The 23,245-nt window shown below is 50.4% G+C and overlaps 1 protein-coding gene across 8 annotated transcripts; it reads left to right on the forward strand.

Annotated features, from left to right (window-relative positions):
* Positions 1 to 880: 880 nt before the first annotated feature.
* PRXL2A (peroxiredoxin like 2A) lies at positions 881 to 20,990 on the forward strand. Of its 8 annotated transcripts, none has more exons than XM_046026831.1 (7): positions 881 to 1,037; positions 3,523 to 3,632; positions 11,120 to 11,299; positions 13,237 to 13,328; positions 16,312 to 16,452; positions 17,127 to 17,291; positions 20,245 to 20,990. In XM_046026831.1, the coding sequence occupies exons 3-7, from the start codon at positions 11,122 to 11,124 to the stop codon at positions 20,356 to 20,358; spliced, it is 690 nt and encodes a 229-aa protein (XP_045882787.1). In that variant the 5' UTR covers positions 881 to 1,037; positions 3,523 to 3,632; positions 11,120 to 11,121; the 3' UTR covers positions 20,359 to 20,990. The 8 variants fall into 8 exon arrangements, with proteins under 8 accessions (XP_045882787.1, XP_045882793.1, XP_045882786.1 ...); XM_046026837.1 differs by having other exon boundaries at positions 11,137 to 11,299; XM_046026830.1 differs by having other exon boundaries at positions 3,523 to 3,628.
* Positions 20,991 to 23,245: the final 2,255 nt, after the last annotated feature.

Genomic DNA, 23,245 nt, shown 5'->3' on the forward strand with positions numbered 1-23,245 from the left:
GTGTGGGCCAAACTAGACCATGCTACTTGGACTCCAGTAGGAGTCCGGCAACATCCCAGGAGCTGGTGCTCCAGGCCATCAGGCACTATCCTCTGCCCAATGGCTAGGATTTGGGGGGAAAGAGAATGTGAGATGGGGTCAAGGGCTAGCAGTTCTGAATTTGTCCCTAAAGCTTGAAAGGGCAGTCATCGGAATGCATCGGTCGTAAAGATTCCTCATCCCTATGCCACAGGGAAAAAAAAAAAAAAAGTCCATTAAAAAAAAAAAAAAAAAAAAACAACGCTCGGGGCACCTGGGTGGCTCAGTGGGTTAAAGCCTCTGCCTTCAGCTAGGGTCAGGGTCCGAGGGTCTTGGGATCTGGCCCCACATCGGGCTCTCTGCTCTGCAGGGAGCCTGCTTCCTCCTCTCTCTCTCTCTCTCTGTCTGCCTCTCTGTCTACTTGTGATCGCTGTCAAATAAATAAATAAAATCTTAAAAAAAAAAACGCTCAAAAAATCGCTGAGCTGAAAGGTATTTTTGACCCACGGCTAAGGGGCAGGTGCTTTCAGATCCAAATAAGGCAGTCCAGAGTCCCCTTTTGCTCCAGGCAGTGCCCCTAACCAATGAGTCAGGGGCCTAGGGTCACTACTCACGAAGGACTGAGCTAAGCTAGCGCTTAGCTAGCTTAGTAGAGAACCAGGAACAGCAGGTGGGAGCTTCCCGAGAGTCACATAGAATCAAAGATGAGCTTGGCCCCGGGTGCATTACCAGGGAAGTGGGACGGCCGCAGAGCCGGGGCTCCTCCCATAGGGGGTGGGGAACCGTCGGAAGAGGAGGGGCCGTAGAGCCCGAGCTCCTACCAGAAGAGAGGGGCTGGTCACATGGGAGAGGCACGGTGGCGCATGCGCCGAGAAGCGCAGGCGTGGGGACACCTCTTGGATCCCTAGGGCGGGGGGAAGGCTACCGGCGCCCGGCCCCGAAGCAGGCGGGCGGGGGAAAGCGGTGCTAGCTGCGCGCGCTCACGTGATGTCCGCGGGGGTGGGCCCCTCGCGGCGCAGGTGAGGAAACTGAGGCAGGGCCGGGTTCGCGACACCCGGTCGGCGGTGCGCGGGGTGGCCTCTCGGGCGCCTCCAAAGTGGGCTGGAAGCTCCCTCCGAGCCGACGGGGCGCGGCCGCACCTGCGAGGCCCCTGACAGCCCTCACCACAGCCGCGGCGGACGGCGTGTCTCCCGTCCCGGCGCGCCGCGGTCCGCTAGAGAACCCGGCGTTGGGGGTCCGAAGACCCGGCGCTGCGGCCGGAGCCGGAGCCGACCTGACGGAGAACCAGCCCCTTCCCCGTCCCCGTCTCTGTTCCCGGGCTTTCCCGGGCTTTCAGTGAGGCTGGTGACCATGACCTGCCGGAATTGTTAGGACAGAGAACTGCGAAAAAGACTCTGCCCTGGTGCGTCCTTTCCGCCGGGCCCGAGCCTGAGGCGGGCCCGGGGGCTGCCGGTGGTTACCGGGCGGAACAGCCGCAGGTGAACCGACAGAGGTTGAGGGACCTGGCTCCCCGGCTCTGCGCTTGCTTCCTTCGGCTCGTGCGTTTTATGGGGCCACGGTTTCCTCTGAATCTCAGACACCTGCTCCCTCCTTCCCGTAAAATTTACACACGCCCGACAACTGGAAAGAGTCCAAGTGCGCATTTAAAAATCCCCGTGTTGAAGTCTGGGAATGAAAAGATGAACAAGGCACGGATCTGACTTCTTGTTGCAGGGCGGGGAGGTGAAGGAGAGGGAGAAAAAAAATGGTTAAGGCCCAGCCTGATGTGGGCGTTGGGGAGGGAGCACACCCAGGGAGTCGAGGCTGGACTGGGGTTCAGACCCAGCTGACTCGGGGCATTTTTTCCTTCCAGACCGCGCTGTTTCCACAGCTCAATTACTTAGACTTCACTTTAGTTTTGTTTTTGTTTTTAACTTTCTATGTATTTTCCTTTGAACTTGGTAGGTGATTGAGGAAAAAAAGAAGTATCACCTAGGATTTATTTTAAAAAGCATTGTCCAGGAACCTGCTTGGGTGCTTCTGCTCTAGCCCAGTCCTGGAGTCCAAGAATTGGGATTCAGAATGCAAACCCTGACTCCTTGCAACACAACCCAGTTGCCAGAAACCCTCCATTTTGTGTACAAACTACATTTTAGGAGCAATCATTGACTAATCTGGAAATGAGTAAGGATTAGACCGCATATTTATGTCGCTCTTTGTAAGGTAGACTATAAAGTACCATCTGTACATTTTTTAAAAGATTCATTTTTTAGAAAGGGGGGAGGGAGTCCTGAACAGACTCAGCCAGGAGCCCCACACAGGGTCTATCCCACCACCCTGAGATCAGGGCCTGAGCCGAAACTAAGGGTTGGTTGCTTAACTGTCTGCACCACCCAGGCACCCTGCACCATCTGTACATTTAATCTTCTGATTGTTACAACTCCGAAGAAGGTAATTCGGGAATCATTCACATTTTACTGTTGAAAAACAATGCCTTGTCCAGGTTCTACGACCTGTAGGAATTTGATGTAGATTTTACTTATTCTTGGTGTGGCTTTTCCCATATCCTCCTGCTCTATAAGGGCATGCTATTGCATTGAGATCTTATGCATTGTTCCCTAGGGGTACAGAAGACATTTCTGATGATTGTCTTATCAGCTTGTGTCACATAATTGGTTCTCAGAAAATTTGATTAGGATTAGAATTCTGGGGCTTGAAACCCCAGGCTCTGTCAGTATCTCAGAAATAAGGCAGCTTTCCTGCCAGCCAAATTCTTGCCTCTTTGTGGAATGTTGAGCTGAGAGACTCCCAACCCGCCCTCTCCTGAGGCTTGTGTGGCAACAACTGTACAGAGGCTGGGGGAATCACCTTTGCGCTCAGTGGTCTTTGGCACAGGGAGGTTTCAACTGAACAGTGCCCTTTGCCTTCCCTGGTGCTGTGAGTGCAGAAGGCTGTGGTGACGGGCACCGCATGGAAGATGCATTGTAGAGTGAACAGCTAGGCCAGAGGGGCCCGAGACCAGCCAGTGTTCCCTCCAGACCCAGAGTTATGCCCAGGAGGCAGATCTGTAGTATACCCGGGGTGGCACAGCTGGAGAAGTTTATATTCTTCAAATGACATACCCTTAAGGAACAAGTGAATCTGAGCCCCACAAAGAAGATTCTGCAGTACTAAGAAATAAAAGTACTCTGCAATATTTTATTGTGTTGTATGTTGCTCTTGTATATTCTTCCCGGCACCCCTCAAAGTTCCCTTCTTTTTAGGAAGGAGATCCTGAAGGACAAGGTGACCTCTCAAAGAGTAGAAACCTAGGGTCTTTTGTGGTATCTCCCTTGCCCTCCCATCCACACCTGTATAACTTGATGGAGCTAGTCTTCTGAGCCCAGTCAGGAGGCCCGCTATGCAAGTCAGGGACAGAATAGTCACATATGTTGGGGGGGCTCTGTAGCTTCAATCCCTGATCAGAGGATTTGTGTTTGTCTGAGTTTCCCCGTAGCTGATTATGTCTTCTTGTTCTGCTTTCAGCATCTGTTCAGAACTTCCTGACTCTGGTATCTGAGAAGGCAGCTGGGCCAGAGCTGGGCAGACGGTCACCCCAAGGAGCAGAACAAAAAGTTGGAGACTGAGGCAAGTAGGTGAGATCTCACTGCAAGTGGCTAGGTCCATGATCTTTGATGACAAGGGTGGGTGGGAATGCATCCCCTACTGCTCATGGGGCCCTGCATGCCCATGTCACCAGGCTGCTAAACTGGCATTTTTAAGCCTAGCCTTCTGTCATCCAGGATTGATAGGACCTTGTTACTGTGGAGAGGAGAGGTGCAGAATGGCCTCTGAGAATGGGCAGTGTGACCCTTACGAAAACATTTGGCTTTGCATTGTAAGCTGCTTGCAAAGCGCTGGGCCTGGGAAAGACTGGTGCTCTCTCTAGCCACAGATTTCCCAGGCCCTGTTCAGGAGCAGTTTTGCTTTCAGCCTTCTTCAGGTCATTGAGCTGACTTCAGGAACAACCCCCCACCCCAGACTTCCTGAACCCTGATTCCCCCACCCCTACCCCACACTGTTCCAGCTTCTGCAGGAGTGTCCAGTGCAGGGTAAATAACCATGGATTGGGGTTGGGGTTGGGAGACCCAGACCTGAGTCCAAGCAAAGCCACTGACCAGCCCTACCCCCATGTGACCTTGGACTATCTAGCCCCTTCTCTGGGCCTTAGTTTCCTTACTGATCAGTGAAGGAGGGGCTGACCAGAGCTCTGAGGGAAGGAGAAGGTTTAGGAGAGCAAAGAAGGAGGATGAAACATCCCTTCTAGCCTCGTTCACTGAGGGCTGGAGGTGAGGAAGCCCATGTGCATTCTTAGTTTCCTTTGCCTTCCTCAGCACCCCTCTCTTCCTTTCAGCCTGTCCCAAGCCAGCTCATTCTGGGGAGGGAGGCTTCCCTGGGTGGGGCTCGGCTGGGCAGATGTACCCTCTGTGTGTAGACTATGATGCTGTCTGTACTTGTTTCAGGCATGAGTTATCCCACCTAGTGCTGATACTTTGTTTTAGGAAGACTTGATCAGTTCCTGGCCAAAGGCAGCTACTTGACAAGCTGGAATTAGGCCTGGGGAAGCAGGGAATGAGCGTGCGCACATCCCACAGGAGAGTACTGGCCACAGGTGCCCCCATGGCTTTCTGGAATGTCCGAACCCTGCACTTGAAGCCAGGTGGTACTTCAGGATCTTTGGATGTCAGAATTGGGACAACCTGAAATTTGCTAGTTCCTTCCTCGGTCGGTACAGAATGTTTTCACAGCTCGTGTCAGATTGACTTGCCATTGGGCAGTGGGGCTAGCACCCAACCCAAGATCACCTAAACCCCACACTTGAGTGTTTGATTCAAGGTCAAGCCAGCCCTGTCCAAAATTACTTTCTGTTACTGAGCTGAAATTGGGTACCTCCAAATCAGTTGCAACAGGGAGTTTAAAGAGTAATAATTCAGAGAATTTCAGTGGACATCGACGGCCCACTGATGAGCAGGATTGGTGTTAAGTGCTGGGAGTGTAGCGATGAATAAGACAGCAGCCGCTGCCCTCCAATGCTCCACCATAGTGTGTGCACAGACATGCCAGTAACTAAAATACAGTCCGTTTGCTTGTGTGGTGTGCAAAGCTATGTGTGCGTATCCACAGACACACAAACATGCACTATATAATCAGAGGTGAGGGAACTGTTGATAGTTGGGGCTTTCAGAAAGGCATTTGGGAGACAGAGTGTTATTTGTGCCGGGCCTTCTCATCGTTTGCATGGCAGGGAGGGGCATCCTGGGCAAAGGAAAGAGCACAGCAACAGTTCAGAGGCCTAACAAGACATGTTATGGTCCTTGCGCATGGACTGGTCAGAATGGTGGCCTGCGGCTTCGCTGTGATGGGCCCCGTCAACCATGCCGAGGAGTTTGGAGAGTCCAAGACCAGGCAAGGATGTGAGTGGGCCAGGGTGTTCTCCTGTCACTCTGGCTGCAGCATGGAGAGAGCTGGAGAGGACCTGGCTCCTGCTAAGCCTGTTCTGTGCTTAGCAGAGTGGACCAGCACAGAGTAACAGGGGTCTGGGCCTGGATGGTGCAGTGAGGCTGAGGAGAGGACAGGGGCAAACATGTTCCGCAGGTGGACAGAGCTTCCTCACTGACTAGAGGCAGGCAGCAGGGGAGAAGGAGTGGGCTGCCACTCTCAGCTCTGGCTTGAGCAGTCGGCCAGATGCGTGTGTTGGCTGGGGAACTCTGGAAGAAACCCTGACTCTAGCAGAGGTCAGTGTTGGACGTGGTGCCACAGAGATGACCTCCGGAACCTCCAAGTGATAACTTAGAGTCAGGAACAGCAGTCAGAACCTGGAAGTCAATACCAAGGGGTGGGAGTGAAGCACTGGAAGTAGGTGAGGTTGCCCAGGAAGGGGTGGGGTGAGAGGAGCCACTAAGTGGAAGAACCAGAAAGGAAGGCTGGGGGGGGGGGGGGTCGGTAAAGAACAAAGAGCAAGTACTCTTAGTCTCGTGTGCCTGCTGACTTCTTGGGTGTGGGGTGATAGACGGGGCAAGGAGCAGGCCACAGAAGGAGCCATGGAGAAAGGGGCATCTCTCTTTGATCTCAGCTAGTGGGATACGTGGGCGGTGTTAAGGCCTTCACTTCATTCGTCTGGACCGGATGGCAGGGCAGGTCTGCTGGCACTTGATAAATGTTACAATCTGCATGACTGCGAATGACTCAAACTTTGTTCAGCTATTTGAAGGGCTGGGGGCCTTGGCAGCTCTCCATTCTGATGTTTTCTGGAGATTGAGTATTAACAGCTGAAGGAGCCCCCCGGGGTTTCTGGGTGGCCTGGTCCTGCCCATGGTGTGAGAGAGTGAGCTTGAGGCCATAGGCGGGACTCCAGAGCCCCGCCTCCAGCCCTCCCCTGCAGCCCCATTCCCGCCTGCTCCTGCTGGGTTCGCCTCTTTGTCAGCAGAAGCGGGAGTGTGGTCGCTGTGGATGGTGAGTGCCCTGCTCCCAGGTTTGAACTACAGAGGCTGGGGATCCGGGACTGGGTGGGGAGTGGCTCATGGCGCTCTGGGCTACAGGGAAGAAGCACTTTGGAAACTGAAATGGAAGGGGGGAGAGTTCTGATGGGGACCCAAGAATGTGCAGACTCCAAAGTGAGCTGTTTTTGATAGACGCACACGATGGCACTGGGGTGATTTAAGGAGCCTTCGCATTCACCTTGTCCAGCCCCGTCATTTTGGAGTGGAGGAAAATGAGACTGGGAGAGGGGATGTCCCCAGCTTTGCCTAGGGAGCCCAGCTGGGTCTTGTTCCCCCGACCAGCACGCTGTCCCCTCAACAGAGCTGCCACTCTGAGTGGCCACAGCTGTTGTTCATCTGTGCGGTTAGCATGCTTCACCTTCGTCCGTGGAAAAGGAGGAGACCAGATAAGTCCCACCGTGGGAACCCAGTGTTGTAGCCATGTCAGGTGGGGGTGGCCTTCTATAAACCACCTTACTGTTACCTCTCAGAGAAACTGACCTTTTTCTTAACGGGTGAGGATAGGAAGGGGAGGACAGAGAAGAGACATCTGTCATATGGTAAATTTCCTTTAATGGTTTGGCTGTATTTGATGACCGAAAAAACAAGTTAATCTTTTTTTTTTTTAATGCTCTGTAAGACAAAGGGGAATCATACTCCTTGTCCCCCAGAAACCCACAAATGAAAAAAATGTGTGGGGAGGCAAGATATGACAATAGATGACTGCAGCTTTAGAGTCGTAGTGACCTGGGTCCAAGTTCAGTACTGCTCCCGGCAGGCTCAGTGACACTGGAGAAGGTCCTGAACTTCTCCAAATTGTCCGCTGTAAAATGGGGTAATATCTGCATCAAACACTGTTGGGTGAATTAGGCCCTGAGTGTCAAGTGACATCAGATAAATGCTGGTTTAGCATTTAGCACTATCCCATAGCCCTAGAGGCCCATGTGAAAATGCTTTGTTCTGTTGAGAGAGTAGGGTCTCCCTCCCCTCCCCGCTTTTTCCTGGGAATAGCTGTGATCCCGGAGCCCGAGTCATTCTCACTATGCAGTGAGTTACAGTGGCACATGCTCTGAGATCTGCCAGGATGGGAATGCTTCATAGTTCAGGGAGGCTTGGCTGAGAGCCTGGACCTACACATTCTCTAGGTGTTTCCAGGGGTAAATTTTCACTGCTAACCCCAGCAGAAGTGCCAGCTGCTAGAGGCTCCCTGGCGTAGATTCACAGAGAGGCCTCTGAAGCTAATACTGCTCTCACATCTTAGTGCTGCGGGGCTTGAGAATGAGGTCCACGCTCCTCAAAGGGGTAGTTCTCTGCTCACACTTTCTGGGGCACAGCTCCAGGTGGGAGTGGGGTGGTAAACAATACCCACATCTTGTATTCTGGCTCTTGAACTTGAGGTGGGGGGTGGAGGGCCTTTGGGACATAGAAGTTTGCATTCTCCCAGTGCCTTAAGCACCGGTATCCACCCCCAGCCAGCCTGGTCTTTCCCAGGCTTATTCAGCCCACGTGGGGCCTAGCCCTTCCATTCTGCCCTCTGAGTCCCATGCCAGCCCCAAAGCCAGATCCTTCTGGGCTTCTCTGGCTTCCCAGATCAGATGGAGCTGGCTCTCATCCCCATTGCTTCATGTTCATACTTGGAGCAAGTTCCCCTTTCCATTTGAATTTCTGTTACCTGTGTACTAGGCCTGTGTGTCCTTGAGGATTGTGTTCCATTTAGTTGTATGTCCTCCCAAATCGCCATTGATTGAACAGGGCAGTGCTGAGTAAATGATTAGAAATAAATGTTGAATCTAGTTGAGTCCTGTTCCCTTGCAGTCATGAGCAAACAGGCTAACTGGCTGTTGGTGGGAAGATGGAGCCATTGGTCTCTAAGAGCAGCAGTGGTGTGTTAGGAGGATGTGGAGATGAATGTAAGGCTCTCTGGGCGTCCTGCAGTGCATTCAAGTTTCAGGAGTTGAAGCGAGTCCTTTTGTAGGATAGAGTAAACTGGTTTTTGTGTGCTGCTGCAGAAATGTTATCAGATCTGTGATCAGAGACCATGCCATCTGCTCCTGAATCATACACACATGTCAGAAGTCCAGGGGTGTTTGGGACGTGTGTAGAGGTGCAGAAATTGTTCCAGGCTCTAGGGAATCTCCTGTTTATAGCACACAGGTGAGAGCTGTGGTTGTTCTGTGAATGCCCCTAATTGTTCTATGAATTATAATTGAGTAATGTGTAACTTTGCCTCGTAATAGAACTGGAAGCCGGCCCATGGGCTGAAAGGTTCTTTCCTGCTTGGTCCAAGAACTTGGGTTCTCCATGAGTCATCATCCTCATCATTCAGTTCTATTGAATTCATTTGTGTGCAACGTTTTGGAGAGCTCACTGTGTACCAAGCAGGCACAATGCTGCATGGGCATGGCTGTTCAGAGTCAAAGGTAGCAGTGTCAAAGGTAGGTAGGTCCACATCTTGTGTGGAGCACACAGGAAGTGTCATGGGTACGAAGTGTCTCTTGGGAGTGGTAGCGAGCTAGGGTAGGCAGAGCATCCAGGAAACCTTCTTGGGGAGATGTCCCAAGTCCTGAAGAATGGAACAGATAGGGTAGGACAGACATTCCAGGAAGAAGCATGGAAATGGGCTCACTTTGAGGCCCGCTGACCCCCACAGTGAGCTGAGAGAAGGGAAGCTGGAGGTCTCAGCTCTCCCAGCCCAGCCTGCCCTCATCACTGGCCTTTATTCTGTGGCTTATGGCTAACCAAGCACAAAATCCTGGATTCTTTGCTCTGAGACAGTGCTTCTCAAACTTCCATGTGGTTGTGAACTGCCTGCCTGGTCTGACTGAAATGCAGTTGATGATTGCTTAGTCCTGAGATGAGGCATGAGATCTTCCCTTCAGTGTGATGCCTGTGCTGCGAGGCCTCCTCCAGGAGGCCTCAGTGAGAACTCCTCTCTCCCAGCTCCAGCCCCTCCCATCAGAGGTGCTGGGGGCTGTAGCAGCACCCTGCCCCCACCACATACACACACACACACACACTCACACACCCAGGCCTCCCCTTCTTTTCTTCCTTCCCTAGCATGCAGATGCTAGATTCCTTTTTTGCAATGCTCTTTTCATTTGGTCATTCCTCCTCCCCACCCCAACACAAACCTGGCCTACCCTCCTTTCCCAAAGTCCTCACCACCAAATTACTCCCAACCCCACTTTATGGCAGTATATCCCTCGAAGCCCCAGCTCTGGCAGTGGCATGTGGCTTTCTGGGCCTTTGTTTAATTGTTTGGAGAAATCCTCTCCCCAGCCAAGTGCTGGAGGGGAGACAGAAGTCTTTGGTTGGTGGGCCACACACATACACCCTGGGTCTGTACCCGGTGATCTCTACCCAGAGTCCTGCTGGTACCTAGAAGGAAGGCCCCAGTATAAGACCCTAGGATGACTGGAGGGCCGCGGAAACAGAGTATTTTAAGTAGCTGTCAGGAGAAGGCAGCTGGATGGGGTACCTGCTCTAGTCCCAGGGACCCAATTAGAGGAAGCCTTAGGGAGGCCCCAGGAATGAGCTGGGAACAAGGCTGGGTTCCACGGGACCTGTGTGGGACTCCACTGCAATTGCGGAGCCCTGTGACCCATGCAAACCTCTTGGGCCAGCCCCTGTGAGGCAGACAGACACCTAGGACCATGCTCTTTTTATACCTAATGCCTGCTCTCTTGGTCCACTCCTCTTCATCCAGCAGACGTGTGTAGTGCTAGTGACACGGGGTAGAATGTCCTATTAGATCCTGGTGTTTACTAGCAGCCGTCTCTGTTCATCTGTGTCATACACTAGCTGCTAGATGTTCAGGGGCTGCTTACTTTCTCATCGACTCTGGTTTTATGTATTGCTTCTTTTTTAATTTTTGCTTTATTTTCATTCTGAGACTGTTTTATTTGTATAATGAATGAAATACAAAGCTGTTCGCAGTTGAGAGAAAGTGCTGAGACTCTACCATGAGTGATGCTACCGTGAGTGAGGCCCTGCTGGGCACTGCCTGGGGGCTGGGCGAATGGTATGGTCTCTGTTTCTGAGTCACAAACTGAAGAGAAGAAGGATAAAGTAAAAAAACAGTGTGACTGGTGTTCTGAGTATTTTTCGATCAAAGAAGAGAAAGCTGCCTCTACAGGGAGGTGATAGTGGACACTCCCAGACTATGAAGGAAGAGTAGCCACTGACAGGGAGGGGAAAGGAAAGGAGGCTGCCTCCAGGGGGCTCAGCATGGACAGAGCTAGGGGGCCAAGGCCTTGGGCACAAGAGAAGAATGGCAAGAGAGACATTTCAGAGGGCTGTTCATTTCTCTGTTCTTGCTCCTGACCCATGAGTGAGCTCCCGGGGCAGGAACCTCTAGGTGTCTGTTGTTTTCCCAAGCTCTTGTGGCAGCAGGTGCTCAGTGACCCTTGTCAGCTCCCATTATCTGCTCCCATCTTCCGCTCCTGTCTTCTGCTCCAGTCATCCTCTCCCGTCTCTGACACCGCTGTTCCCCTCCTCTGCCTCTGGGTTGGCTGCCCAGCGAGAGGCTTGAATGGGGACCAGACTCCAGCTCTCTCAAAGTGGGAGCAATAACATCTTCTTCATTCCTTCCTCTCAATCTCCAGAAATGTCTTTCCTCCAGGATCCGAGTTTCTTCACCATGGGGATGTGGTCCATTGGCGCGGGGGCCCTGGGAGCAGCTGCCTTGGCCCTGCTCCTGGCCAACACAGACGTGTTTCTGTCCAAGTCCCAGAAAGCGACGCTGGAGTATCTGGAGGACATAGACCTGAAAACCCTGGAGAAGGGTAAGCCACGACCCCACCAGCCTCCATACTTTTCCAGGGTGCTGGGATACAGACTTACGCATTTTTTTTTCCTTATAAAAGGGTACTCTTACTTTCTCTCTCTCTCCTTTTTTTTTTTTTTAATTGAAAAGGTACTATAACAACATTAGGAAAGTTTAATAACTTTTTAAAAATTACTGATAAGCCCATTACCCTGAAACAGCACTCATTTTTATTTTTGCACATTCCTTTCCATGTGTACATAGTATGCAGTTGGGATCTTCTTGCATACCATGTTTTACATTTTAGCTTTTTCTGGTCAAAAGCATTTTTCACTTTCTGATGTTGTCTCCTGGATCCTCACAGAAAAGAGCTCCTGGGTCAGACGCATTTGAGAAACACTGTGTATCTAATTCTGTGTTCCTGGTGCTCAGCACATGCACCCGTTTATTGAAATGCAGTGTCTGGATGGTTATTGGTACACCCATGGACAGCCTTTACCTGTGGCGCAGCACACACGGGATGGGGGTGGGGAGCGCAAGATTGCACTTGCAGACTGGACCTACCTGTCTCCCTCTTCTTGGGGCACCCACCTGGAGTCCCTGTGGGACAGCTGAGAGCCACAGATTTGTACGTGGTTCCTTGGCTGCCTCACTGTGGTGCTCTTGGCATTGGCAGGTTGGAGATGCCAAGGGTGTGGATGCAGTTGGCATGATTTTGGTGAAACTTGGGGCTCATTGACCGGGTGGTCTCCAGGTTGGCCCCTCAGCAGGAGGCCATGGTCACCTGTTCTGTGAGTGAGGAAGCTTGTCAAGGGCAGGCAGGCACTGTGACTGCAGACTTACAGCATAGGTCACCTTCGTGGAGACTAAGAAGTCCTTGGGGAGAGCTCTGCTTGGCTGTATTCAACCCAGGGTTCCCCAGTCTCATTTGATTACAGACCTTAGCCCGCTCCTTTTTCCCACAGAACATCCCACAGGGACACGGATTCCTCTGAGACATGCTAGGACGGGAAGAGCTGCTACAGCTGAGCCCTCACTGCGAGCTCTGTTCACAGACAAAGTGCGGTGGACACTTTGCTACCCATCTTTGGATGCCCCCTGCGGCCTCAGTGGAGCTGCTGGATGTTTACACTTTTGACTGAGGAAACAGGTCTGGGGAGGAGCTGGCACGTGCCATATGCTACCCCACTGGACGTAGGCCCTATCTGACCATGGTCAGGCTTGAGCTACACAACCATACTGCCCTGAGGCATTTCCTTGCTGGCCATCTTCTACCCTCTCCTGTGAATAATCATGCAGTTAATATATTTAGGTTAAAATTTTTTTTCATAAGGTGGCACCTAGGGTCGCTTAGTCAGTTAAGCATTTGACACTTGATCTCAGCTCAGGTCTTGATTTTAGGGTTGTGAGTTCAAGCCCTGTGTTGGGCTCCACGCTGGGCTTGGAGCCTACCTTAAAAAAAAAAAAATCAATTTGGGACACCCAACTGGCTCAGTTGGTGGAGTGACTCTTGATCTTGGGATTATGAGTTCAAGCCCCATGTTGGGTGTAGGGATTACTAAAAATCTTAAAAAAATTTTTTTCATAAAAATTTCTGTTGATCTATTCCCATTCAATACTTAAAAAAAAAAAAAGAAGAATTAGTTTTTTGTTTTTTTTTTTAATCAAAGTGTAAGATCTCTTTCAGGTTTTAACCTAAAGGATCATTACAGTATCCACTGCTACCAGCAAAGGAATTTGCCATTTTTCTAGAAATGTTCGTTTGGGATGTTCGCATTTGCCAATAGATTTTGATTACAATGGGGTCCTTCCTCTGAAGGGTGATTTGTTCCTGTCTGTGGTTCCTGTTTTCTGTTTCCGAGTCCTCTGTTAGGCTGGTGTCATTTATGAGCTGTCTCATGGCTGGGACCAAGCTGGGCTGGGAGGAGAGAATACTGACTTGCCTTTTCTCCCCAGAACCAAGGACTTTCAAAGCAAAGGAACTCTGGGAAAAGAACGGAGCCGTGATAATGGCTGTGCGCAGGCCAGGCTGTTTCCTCTGCCGAGAGGTGAGTACATCAAGGATCTGTACAGAGAAAAGGATTCTAGCAAGAGGGGCCAATGCATTTCCAGCCAGGACTAAGGGCCTGTAGGCCTACTCTGATCTTTGATCATCACTGTTATTTGCTCTAGGTATTTCTTTTGATTTATTCCCTGTGTGTATGCATTTAACAACTCACCATATCTTTGGGTTAGCAAACACACTTGACTCTCGTTTGGTGCTCTCAGGCCCTTGTGCTTTCATGGATTGTCTGTGTCTGGGGCCATCTTCCCATTTAGTCAGGGGTGGGGACTGGTCCAATTCTTTGTAGCTGATGCTCAGCACAGGCACCTGATTATTGAAATGCAGTGTCTAGATGGTTACTGCTTCAGCCATGGGCAGCCCTCACCTGTGGCGGGGGTGAGAAGTGCAAAGTCACACTTGTAGACTGTCCCCCTCTTCTTGGGTCACCCAACTGGAGTCCCTGCGGGACAGCTGAGAGCCACAGATTTGCACGTGGTTCCCCGAGTGCTGCACTGTGTGTCTTGGCATTGGCAGCTCAGTGGGTTTCCGTGATGCCAGTGGTGTGAATGCAGTTGGCATGATTTTGGTGAAATTTTGGAGTTCGCTGACCAGGTGGTCTCCAGGTTGGCCCCTCAACAGGAGGCCATGATCACCTGCTCCATAAGTGAGGAAGCTTATCAAGGGAAAGCAGAGTCCAGCCTTGTCACTTTACAGATAGATGAAGGCCAGAGGAGTTTGGTGACCTGTCCTGTTCACAGTCAGTGGCAGAAGACCTAGATTCTGAGATCTGCCTTGCCTAAGGGAGAAGTGGGAATGAGAGAGTATTGCTTCTCACCTGGTAGCGTTGGCCCTGTCCACATGGTCATCCTCCTTCCTCTGATTGTCCTCCATAAACCTGGGACCATCCTTTCAACCTTGAGCTCTCTCTCCTGCTTGTGTGGCTGGGCTGACAGAGAATGTTCTCACATTCAGGACATTTCAGTGCCTGTTGTCTCCCCCACACATCCCTATAAAATACAACTTGTTTAACGGAGGAAGAAGTAGAGGGACAGGTTGTGACAAAGTCACACTGCTGTGGGGAGGTGTGTTAATTTCCTGTTGTTGCTGTAACAGATTATCACAGACTTGGTGGCTTTAAACAACACAGATGTATTAGCTTGCACTTGTAGAGGTGGGAATTCTGAAGTTGGTCTCACTGGGCTAAAATCAAGGTGTCAGCAGGGCTGCATTCCTTCTTCCAGAGGCTCTAGGAGTTAGTGATTTCCTTTCCTCTTCGCTGCTAGTGGCCATCTGCACTCCTTGGTTCATGGCCCTGTCCTCCATTTTTATAACCAGCGATGGCTGGTCCAGTCTTTCTCACATTGCATCACCATGTCACTGAAAGGACCCCTGCGGTTGGAGCCACCCAGATCATACAGAATCCTCTCCTTTAAGGTCAGCTGGTGAGCAACCATCTGCTGCCTTAATGCCCCTGACCCTGTGACAAAACATTCATAGCTTCCTGGGATTAGGATGTGGATATCATGAGAGGGTATTATTCTGCCTACCATGGGAAGTAAGGCCGAAAAACTCAGCGCTTTTGGTTCAAAGGCTGTGATGCCTTCAAATACCAACATGGAAGCCTGTTGTGACTGGATTTCCAAGGCCAGTTAAAGCCACAAGATCCCAAGTTAGGGATCCCAAGATCCCTAATTATAACCTGCTTGTCTGTGCCCTGGTCCCTGCCTGGCAGAGCATTTTGTGAAAAACATATGTTGGATGGCAGTCTATGTTATTTTAGTGGCCCAGACCAGAGGTATAGGACTCCACTTCATGGCTTTGCACCGTGACACGCCAGAGTACAGAGCCCAGGAAAAAGTAGTAAATCCTTTTATCTCACACAGGGTGCTCTTAGGCCGCAGCAGACCTGTAGTCCTCTCTGCCGTAGGGCAAGTTTTGCCCCTCACTGAAGCTCTTGACTAGTGCTTCATAATGGATTCTGTTTCCTTAGCTGTCCTTTTTGTGTGTTCCAGCAAATAAACAGAAAGTTACATATAGTTGCTACCATACGGCAACATATTTCTATTGGAGCCAAGTGGGCTGCTGTTTCTTTAATTCTGACACTAGTTGTGAAGAATTTTTTCTGAACAACGAAGTAGTTTCCTTTCTCCATCCAGCATGTAATTCATGTGAGTGAGAGGTGTCTGAATTTATCTGTCCAGCTGCAGTGTCCCCACCATCCACCTTCACCTTCAAATCTTTCCACCTGGTATCTGGTACTTTTTGTGTATCCCGCCGTGTTTTGGGCATGAAGGGATACAAGAAATGGAAAACATGGCATCTAACTATGACACACACTTGGGAACTTAAGTGACCGTGCTCAGCTTGGTGGTCAAACACAGACTCAGTTCCCAAAAAGTCTCCAAGCATTAAGACTGGATATGCACAGAGAATTGGGACTTTATTCCAATGGCTAGACGAGCCAGGGAGAACTTTCAGAACAGGGACCCCTTTCGGGAGGGTGGGATTTGAACAGGAGAAAAAGGAAGGTTGTTGGAGGGTGGGGAGCCAGCTGAGTGAAGGCATGAGGGCAGCTGTTCACACGGCCTGAATGAAGTTTGCCTCGTAGGCTGTGCTGGTTTGGTCAGGTGCAGGGGAGGGGCGTCGTGGCTACGGATGGCCGTGTTTGGTGGCAATTTCTCAGTTACTGGATGCTGCCCAGGCCATGGTTTGGATACCCCTAATAGGATCCTTGCTTCCCCTTCCCACCCTGGAGAGAACAAGAAGCCTGGGCTGAGGAGGAGACCTGACACCCTCCAGCTGAGGCCTTGGGCCCAGCTGGGCCAGGCTTCTGCTGGGTTCCACAGGCCTTCATTGTTCCAGGCATCTTGTTGCTTTTGTTCTTCCACATTCAGTGCCAGCCCCGCTCTGGGCCTGCAGGGGAGCGGGTGTTGGCTGGCTGCAGAACCACAGGAGTTTGTGCCCCTGATGTTCCCTGTCTTCTGTAGGAGGCTGCAGACCTGTCCTCCCTGAAGCCTAAGCTGGATGAGCTGGGAGTCCCCCTGTATGCAGTGGTGAAGGAACAAATCAGGACCGAAGTGCAGGAATTCCAGCCTTATTTCAAAGGAGAGATCTTCCTGGATGAAAAGGTGCGTCTCCTGTGAGCCTGTTGACACAGGATGGTGGGGACTGTGCTCAGGTGTGGAGAGCTCGATGGCCCAGGGCATGTCTGGCCTGGAGCTGGAGGCTGACCTCCCTTTCAGCTGCCCTGAATTTGGAAGAGCTCATGCAGCCCTCTGGGCACAGCGTGATGGGATGCTTGACAGGTGTCCTCTCAGTTTTTACTTGAGCCCTTCCTAAACTGTGACCTGGGCACAGGAGCCTGGGAAATTGCTGAAGCCCCACTGGGTTCTAGCATCAGGCAGCGAGGACCAGCACAAGCCCCTGTCCCTTCCTTCATTGCAGCCATATTCCTTTCCCCTCTGCTGTCCCCTGTGCGGGATGTCAGACTGTTAGCACCCTGTTGGGCACAAGAGCCCTATGTGTCTCCAGCAAGGGGTTAGAGGCAGAGTGGAAAGCTGCATAGCTGTTTCTGCAATGTGGGCCTGCCCTGGGGTCAGAAGCTGGCCTCGCAGGGTTCTCTTTCCCCGGGGAAGTTGAGAGTGCTCCTGAATGGGAGCTGTGTGTGGGTTAGTTTGGGGGGAGGACATGAAGCAGCAAGCTTTGGGTCCTTGAGAATGAATGCCCATTGGGAACCTTTCCTCCTTGGGGAAGGCAGGCATACAGGCTTCTCAAAGGGGCTCTGTCTTTCTTGGTCCTGCAGAAAAGGTTCTACGGTCCCCAGAGACGGAAGATGATGTTTATGGGGTTTGTCCGTCTGGGTGTCTGGTACAACTTCTTCCGGGCCCGGAATGGAGGCTTTTCTGGAAACCTGGAAGGCGAAGGCTTCATCCTTGGGGGAGTTTTTGTGGTGGGATCAGGAAAGCAGGTAAACTCCTCTTGTTCACATGTGGATCTGTGGGTGTCCGTGTCTATTGGTGCAAGACCCCAAATATGGGGGGTGACCTTCCCTACTTGGAGTCTTACAGCCTTTCTTCCACAAAGCCAGGGAATGCGAGGAAGGGGAAGGGAGGGGAATTACCGTTTATCACACATCTGCTCACAAGCCACCTCACACTCGAATCTCCTCACTCATCACAGTAATGTCCTGAGATGGTCTGGGAGTTCCGCGGGCCAGTAACTTGGGACTGAGGGGCGTAGGTGAGCGCATGCCTGCGTCCACGTTTCCTGATGTCCAGTTCCATCTTTAGCACTTGAACAAAAGCATTGTTTTTAATCTGTTAAGAACTTACTCCCCTGCAGTTCTCACAGGTCTTCAGGGATGGACAGTAGAGAAAAGGATGAGGAGAGAAAGAAGAAAAACAGCCTGAACTAGGGGGAGCAGCAAGGAGATGTGGGGGGAGACAGCACTTTTCCCTGTGGGGTACTGCCCCGGAGAGGTGACAGCTTCTCCGCAGACAGGCTGCTCTGGGCACTGGCTCTGAGGCTTCAGAGTCAGCACAGGGACCCTGTGGGCCCAGGAGGCAGGGGTGGCTACTCCGTGTCAGACTGTGGCAGCCTTGAGCCAGGGGGCTCCCCTGTGCTGGAAGGCAGTACCAGCAGGTGCCAGTTGGATGCAGAGCAGGGGTGAGGTGAAGTGGATGCAGTTTCCAGAGCCCAGCAGGAGGACCTCAAGACTGATGGCCTGATTACTGGTCCTGTCTCTGCCACATTTGGACGTGACATTAACACTTGGCCTCCTCAGTAACAAGACGGTATTGTTTGCATTGGTGGATCTCACTGTTAACATTAATCATTGCATACTTCTCTCAATTTGGGAGGAATAGAAATCTTTCCATTTTAAGCTCTACTTCTGTTCTCTTTTAAACCTTGGTAACTGCTGTTGCTTGTCTGTATTAGAATCTCGCATGGATTGGTGTCTGATATAATACGAACCTATTTGCCTCCTTTCTGGTAAATACATCAAAATGTCTTGGTGATCACGGCTGCCAGAGAGTGCCCGCCTTGTTCTGATTCCTCCTGTGTACCATCTCCTATCTTCCTCACAACCAGTCTGCGATGTTAGGGACTTTTATTCCCATCTACATGTAAGGAGATGAATTATGAATGAGACAAAATAACTCTGCCAAGAGATACACAGCTGCTAAGTGGTACAATGGAAATGGAACTCAGGAACTCAGACACATCCTGCTCTATGGACCGCACCCTTCCCCTGCCCAGAGCCTCTCCTCAGCAGTGGTTCCCAAAGACCCCTTCCAGAGACCCTTGCACTTGGGCAGGCCACTTCTGGAGAGGATCAGTGGCCCAGCCTCTTTTGGCTCTGGCGCACTGGGATTCCTTCCTCCCCCCTAGTTCCGCCTTCCCTCAGCCTCCGGGGCAGGGCAGAGCTCACCTGGCAGTCTTCTCTTGCCTGCCAGTGACTCATGTGGTGCTCACAGGCTCCCCAAGCCAGGCTGGCACATTCCCGGTGTTGCTAGGTGTGTTGTTTGACTTTGTTGGTGCTCCCTGGAGCGCGGCCTTCTTCCTTCTGGTGGCAGATGGGCTGGCCTGGCTGACTTCAGGACTTGCCTCCAGGTTTCTGGAGCACAGAATGTTCACAGTGCCCCTGAGCTAGCTGCCCCTCAGTGGGGATTTCCTTTATAATAATTATCTTTAAAGCACGCTTACTTTAAAGAAGTAATGCGTTTTCAACATAGAAAATTTGAAAATGCAACAGTAGAAGGTGAGGAGAGTCATTCCATAAGCTTAGCCTCTGCCTACAACCCACTAGAACAGAGCTAAGCTGAGAAGCCCTCCCCTTTTTTTAAAGAAAATCTCTTACTAGATATTCTTCTTTCACTTAATGGTGTATCACAAACACCTCCGTGTCATTCTTCCTCAGCATTTTTAATGTCTGCATACTGCTTTATTAGACACGTAAATATAGTTTCCTGATTGGCTTTCCTGTAGTCACCTCAGTGTGGTGGGACTTTTGGGGTTTTTTAAAAAGTCTTTATAAATAATGGTGCAGCAAACATATTTATAGATGTTTGTACATTTATTTGTTTTGTTAATATGAGTTCCCTGATGTCCTGGGTGGAGGAACTCTTTCACAAGCGTTTCTCAATACCGATCTCAAACACACTATCTTGTGCTTTTTACCACTTTCGGGAACTTTGGTGTATCCTCTGTCTTGGAGCATTTTTTTTTTGTTGTTTTTTTTTAAAGATTTTATTTATTTATTTGACAGAGAGAAATCACAATTAGGCAGAGAGGCAGGCAGAGAGAGAGGAGGAAGCAGGCTCCCTGCTGAGCAGAGAGCCCGATGCGGGATTCGATCCGAGGACCCTGAGATCATGACCTGAGCCGAAGGCAGCGGCTTAACCCACTGAGCCACCCAGGCGCCCCTGTCTTGGAGCATTTTACTTCACAGTGTCAGGAGCTGCATCTGCGTTCTTAGGAAAACTGAAGTCGAGAGAGGTTATGTCTCCTTTTCAGATGGTCACCGTCTGACTTCTGAGCTCCACTTGCATACCTTGAGGCTTTTCTCTGGAAGCTCATTCTGTGTCAACCCTCTCTGCCTGGTGTGCTCTTTTACTTCACCTCTACCTGTAGACACGTGACTGCCTTCCATGCTTTATCCTCTGTGAAGCCTTCCCTGGTCACCCCATCATATCCCTCCACGTAGATGTCACTCCTGACTGCCTCCTCCCACAGTACCACAGCTCACCCTTTGTGATGTAACCTCCCTGTTCCCGTTTTGCCACCAGAACTGAACCCCTCAGGAGCAGAGCCAGGTCTGACCTGTATCTCTGGCCCCTGATGCCCTAGCTGCCACTGTGTCTGTACCACAAATGAGTGATTCAGAGTGGGGACTGATGTTCCCTCTTGTTTCCTTTTAGGGCATTCTTCTGGAGCATCGAGAAAAAGAATTTGGAGACAAAGTGAACCCAGTTTCTGTTCTGGAAGCTGCTAGGAAGATCCAACCCCAGACTTCGGCTGCAGAGTCAAAGTGATCACGTGAAACTGCCCCGCTCAGGGATAACCAGGGGCACTTAGCTGCGTCCTGGGATGTGTTGTGTCTCCACTCATGTCTCCAGAGTTAGGAAGCCACTCATGCCGTATTGTCAGTAGAGATCATAAATGTATTTTAATACTGTGCTCTCTTTAGGCCCCCCAAAGGCAAAATAGCCCCCAGACAAGACTGATAAGAATCTAAGAAATCATTAAGGGTAATTTCAGCTAAAACCTGGAAAATACGAGGCTTAGCCTTGACTGCTGCACCTCCGTACATGGTGTGTGAGTGCTGTTATCAGAAATGACTTTTATTTTCATGTTTTCAAAAATCTAAGAAAAGTTAATGATTGACTTGCAGATTCAGGATATGAAGGTTTGGGGCTTGTGTGTTTTCTATTGACCTGTTATACAATGTTAAAATAATACTCATGCAAAGGAATTGGCAGGCTCCAGATGGCTTACTAAAAGTAAATTATAAAGTGAAATCTGTTTTTTCATTGTCTTCCATTCTAAGCTCAGAGGTTTTTTTTTCTAGAAGTGATCATCTCTGGCTCTAATAAAATTATGTATCAGAAATTGCCTATAATACAAGTTTTTCTGATAAAGCTAACAATAAAAATATTCACCATAATGATGGCTGAATTTAAATCATTGGTGTCAAAGACATTGAGCATGAACAATCAGTATTCTCCATGTGTATGAGGTAAGGGGTAGTGGTGGGGGAGCTCCTCTACTTCTCATGCTCTAAGAGGTTTGCATATGACCAGAGAAATTCATCCTGTCATTTGTGTTAGTGATTTCGTTGTCTTCCTTAGGGGAATGACGGGTATTTAAAATTGGTAGCTGCTTTCCTACTGATAGTCTTTCAGTCTAATTTGAGGTGAATGAGGAGAAGGGACAGAGAGGATGAAATATAATTTAATTCACTGATTTGTTACATTTGAATTTTTGTCATGTGTGCAAGTTTGAGATCAACAAAAGCCCGGGTTGGGGGGTGGGGATGGGAGTTCCATGAAGAAGGGACCAGGGCCAGGAGGAGACAGGGCCATGAAGCAGACAGGCCAGGAGGAGGGGAGTCAGTGTTGAGCCAGGAAAGCAAGAATGGGGACAGTCAGAGCTGGAGAGAGGAGAGCATCAGCAGTGAGCACAGAGAGCATCAGCAGTTGAGCGCAGGGAGCATGGAGCCACTGGTGCAGGACTAAGGCCACACCGGGCTCTGACTTCCAGCGGAGCCAGCAGCACCATGTGCCCACAAGCCTGAGAAAGGTGAGGCTTCTGTGACTTCAAGGCAACCCTCTTCTGTCCTTGAGCAGGGTCAGTGTAGTGACTCATCCCCCAGCAGCCATGCTCCCGGTACTCCAGCCACAGGTAGGAGAACTCTGATCAGAATTTCATCGTGCCGGGCGCCTGGGTGGCTCAGTGGGTTAAGCCTCTGCCTTTGGCTCAGGCCATGATCTCAGGGTCCTGGGATCGAGGCCCGCATCTGGCTCTCTGCTCAGCAGGGAGCCTGCTTACCTCTCACTCTCTCTGCCTGCCTCTCTGCCTACTTGTGATCACTGTCAAATAAATAAATAAAATCTTTAAAAAAAAAAAAAAAGAATTCCATGGTGCCTCGACAACCATGGTGCCTAGACAAGGCATGCTTCCAAAACGGTTCTCTTGCAACTATAGATAAGTAGAGCCTGCAGGGACATGACGGGGAGGGTGCACGAAGACAGGCCTGCCTTCTTCCCCTACAGTGTCACTGCTGGGCCCTTGCGTGCAGCGTGCCCTTCTCTCCCATTGGCACCGCATGGTGACTGCGTCATGAAGTGGCTTCCAGTTCCCGTTTAACCGTGTGACTGAGCGGAGCTCTGACCTTCAGCTCCTTCATTAGTAAAATGGGCATTGTAATTCCTGTCTACCATTTAGGGCTGTTTATTAGAAGTCATTTGAGGGAATGATGAATATAAAACAGTGCTTCTCAAACTTTAATGTACATGCAGAATGCCTAAGAATCTTGTTAAAATGGAGACAGTTGAAGAAAAGCCGGACGTGCTCGTTAAAGGCAGGAAAGACAGATTTATTCGGTGACCACTGCAGTAGGGGAAAAGCCTCCATATGGGACTGACCTCGACCGGGCTCTGTGCAGAGGTAACTGGAATTTTAAAGGGTGATGAAGGAGGGGGGCAGGAGACAAGCGATGCCTTGAGCAGAATTACAGAAGTGGAAAATTACTGAAGTGGGTGGTGGGGATTGGTCAAGGTGATGAGCCTATCTGTGTCTGCTAACCGGCTAGCTTATTAACTTCTGCCTACCCACAGAGACTGGGCGAAGGAGCCCTATCTGTCTTGAGGGTTGTGCTTCAAAGGGGTGACTCTCAGGTCCTTGGCACAGACCTGGGTTTCAGGAGATGCACAGACATCTTAAAGGGACAGAGAAACTGTTTACAATTGTAAATTTTTTTTTCTTTTTAAGTAAATGCTCTCTGGAAAGGGAGGTCAGAGGGTTATGGTCAGGTGTTTGGCTGTAACAAATGGTAAAGTCTTTTGGCAGGCTTGGGTTTTCCCAGGCAGGGACTCAAGGAGTGCTGGGTTGTCGCAGGGAAACAGTCTTGAGCTGCTAGAAACTATGCTAGTGTTTGTTCAAGTCACCTAGTTGGTGGGGAGGACAAAATTGTTTGTGCTCAAAGTTTTACAGTTCTCAAGACTAGGCCGGGGCCAGGGTTTCTGCATTTCTAACAAGTTCCTGATGGAATTGGCATTCTCTTGGTCCATGGCTCACACTCTGAGAAGCAAGAATCTAAAACAGCCTACAAATCAAAGACATTAATGTCTGTGGGCTTTGGACATTGAAGTTTCAGCAGCCTTTGACAAGCATTAATGAGCAGGTTACCTTTTCTTTTTT

This window comes from Meles meles, chromosome 13, assembly GCF_922984935.1.
Source record: "Meles meles chromosome 13, mMelMel3.1 paternal haplotype, whole genome shotgun sequence".
Lineage (NCBI taxonomy): Eukaryota > Metazoa > Chordata > Mammalia > Carnivora > Mustelidae > Meles > Meles meles.

Bases quoted from the DNA above. Each gene is read 5' to 3' on its own strand.
- PRXL2A (XM_046026831.1), top strand. From the start codon at position 11,122: ATGTCTTTCCTCCAGGATCCGAGTTTCTTCACCATGGGGATGTGGTCC. The intron at 11,300-13,236 runs GTAAGCCACGAC...TTTTCTCCCCAG, and splicing joins CCTGAAAACCCTGGAGAAGG to AACCAAGGACTTTCAAAGCA. The intron at 13,329-16,311 runs GTGAGTACATCA...TGTCTTCTGTAG, and splicing joins GCTGTTTCCTCTGCCGAGAG to GAGGCTGCAGACCTGTCCTC.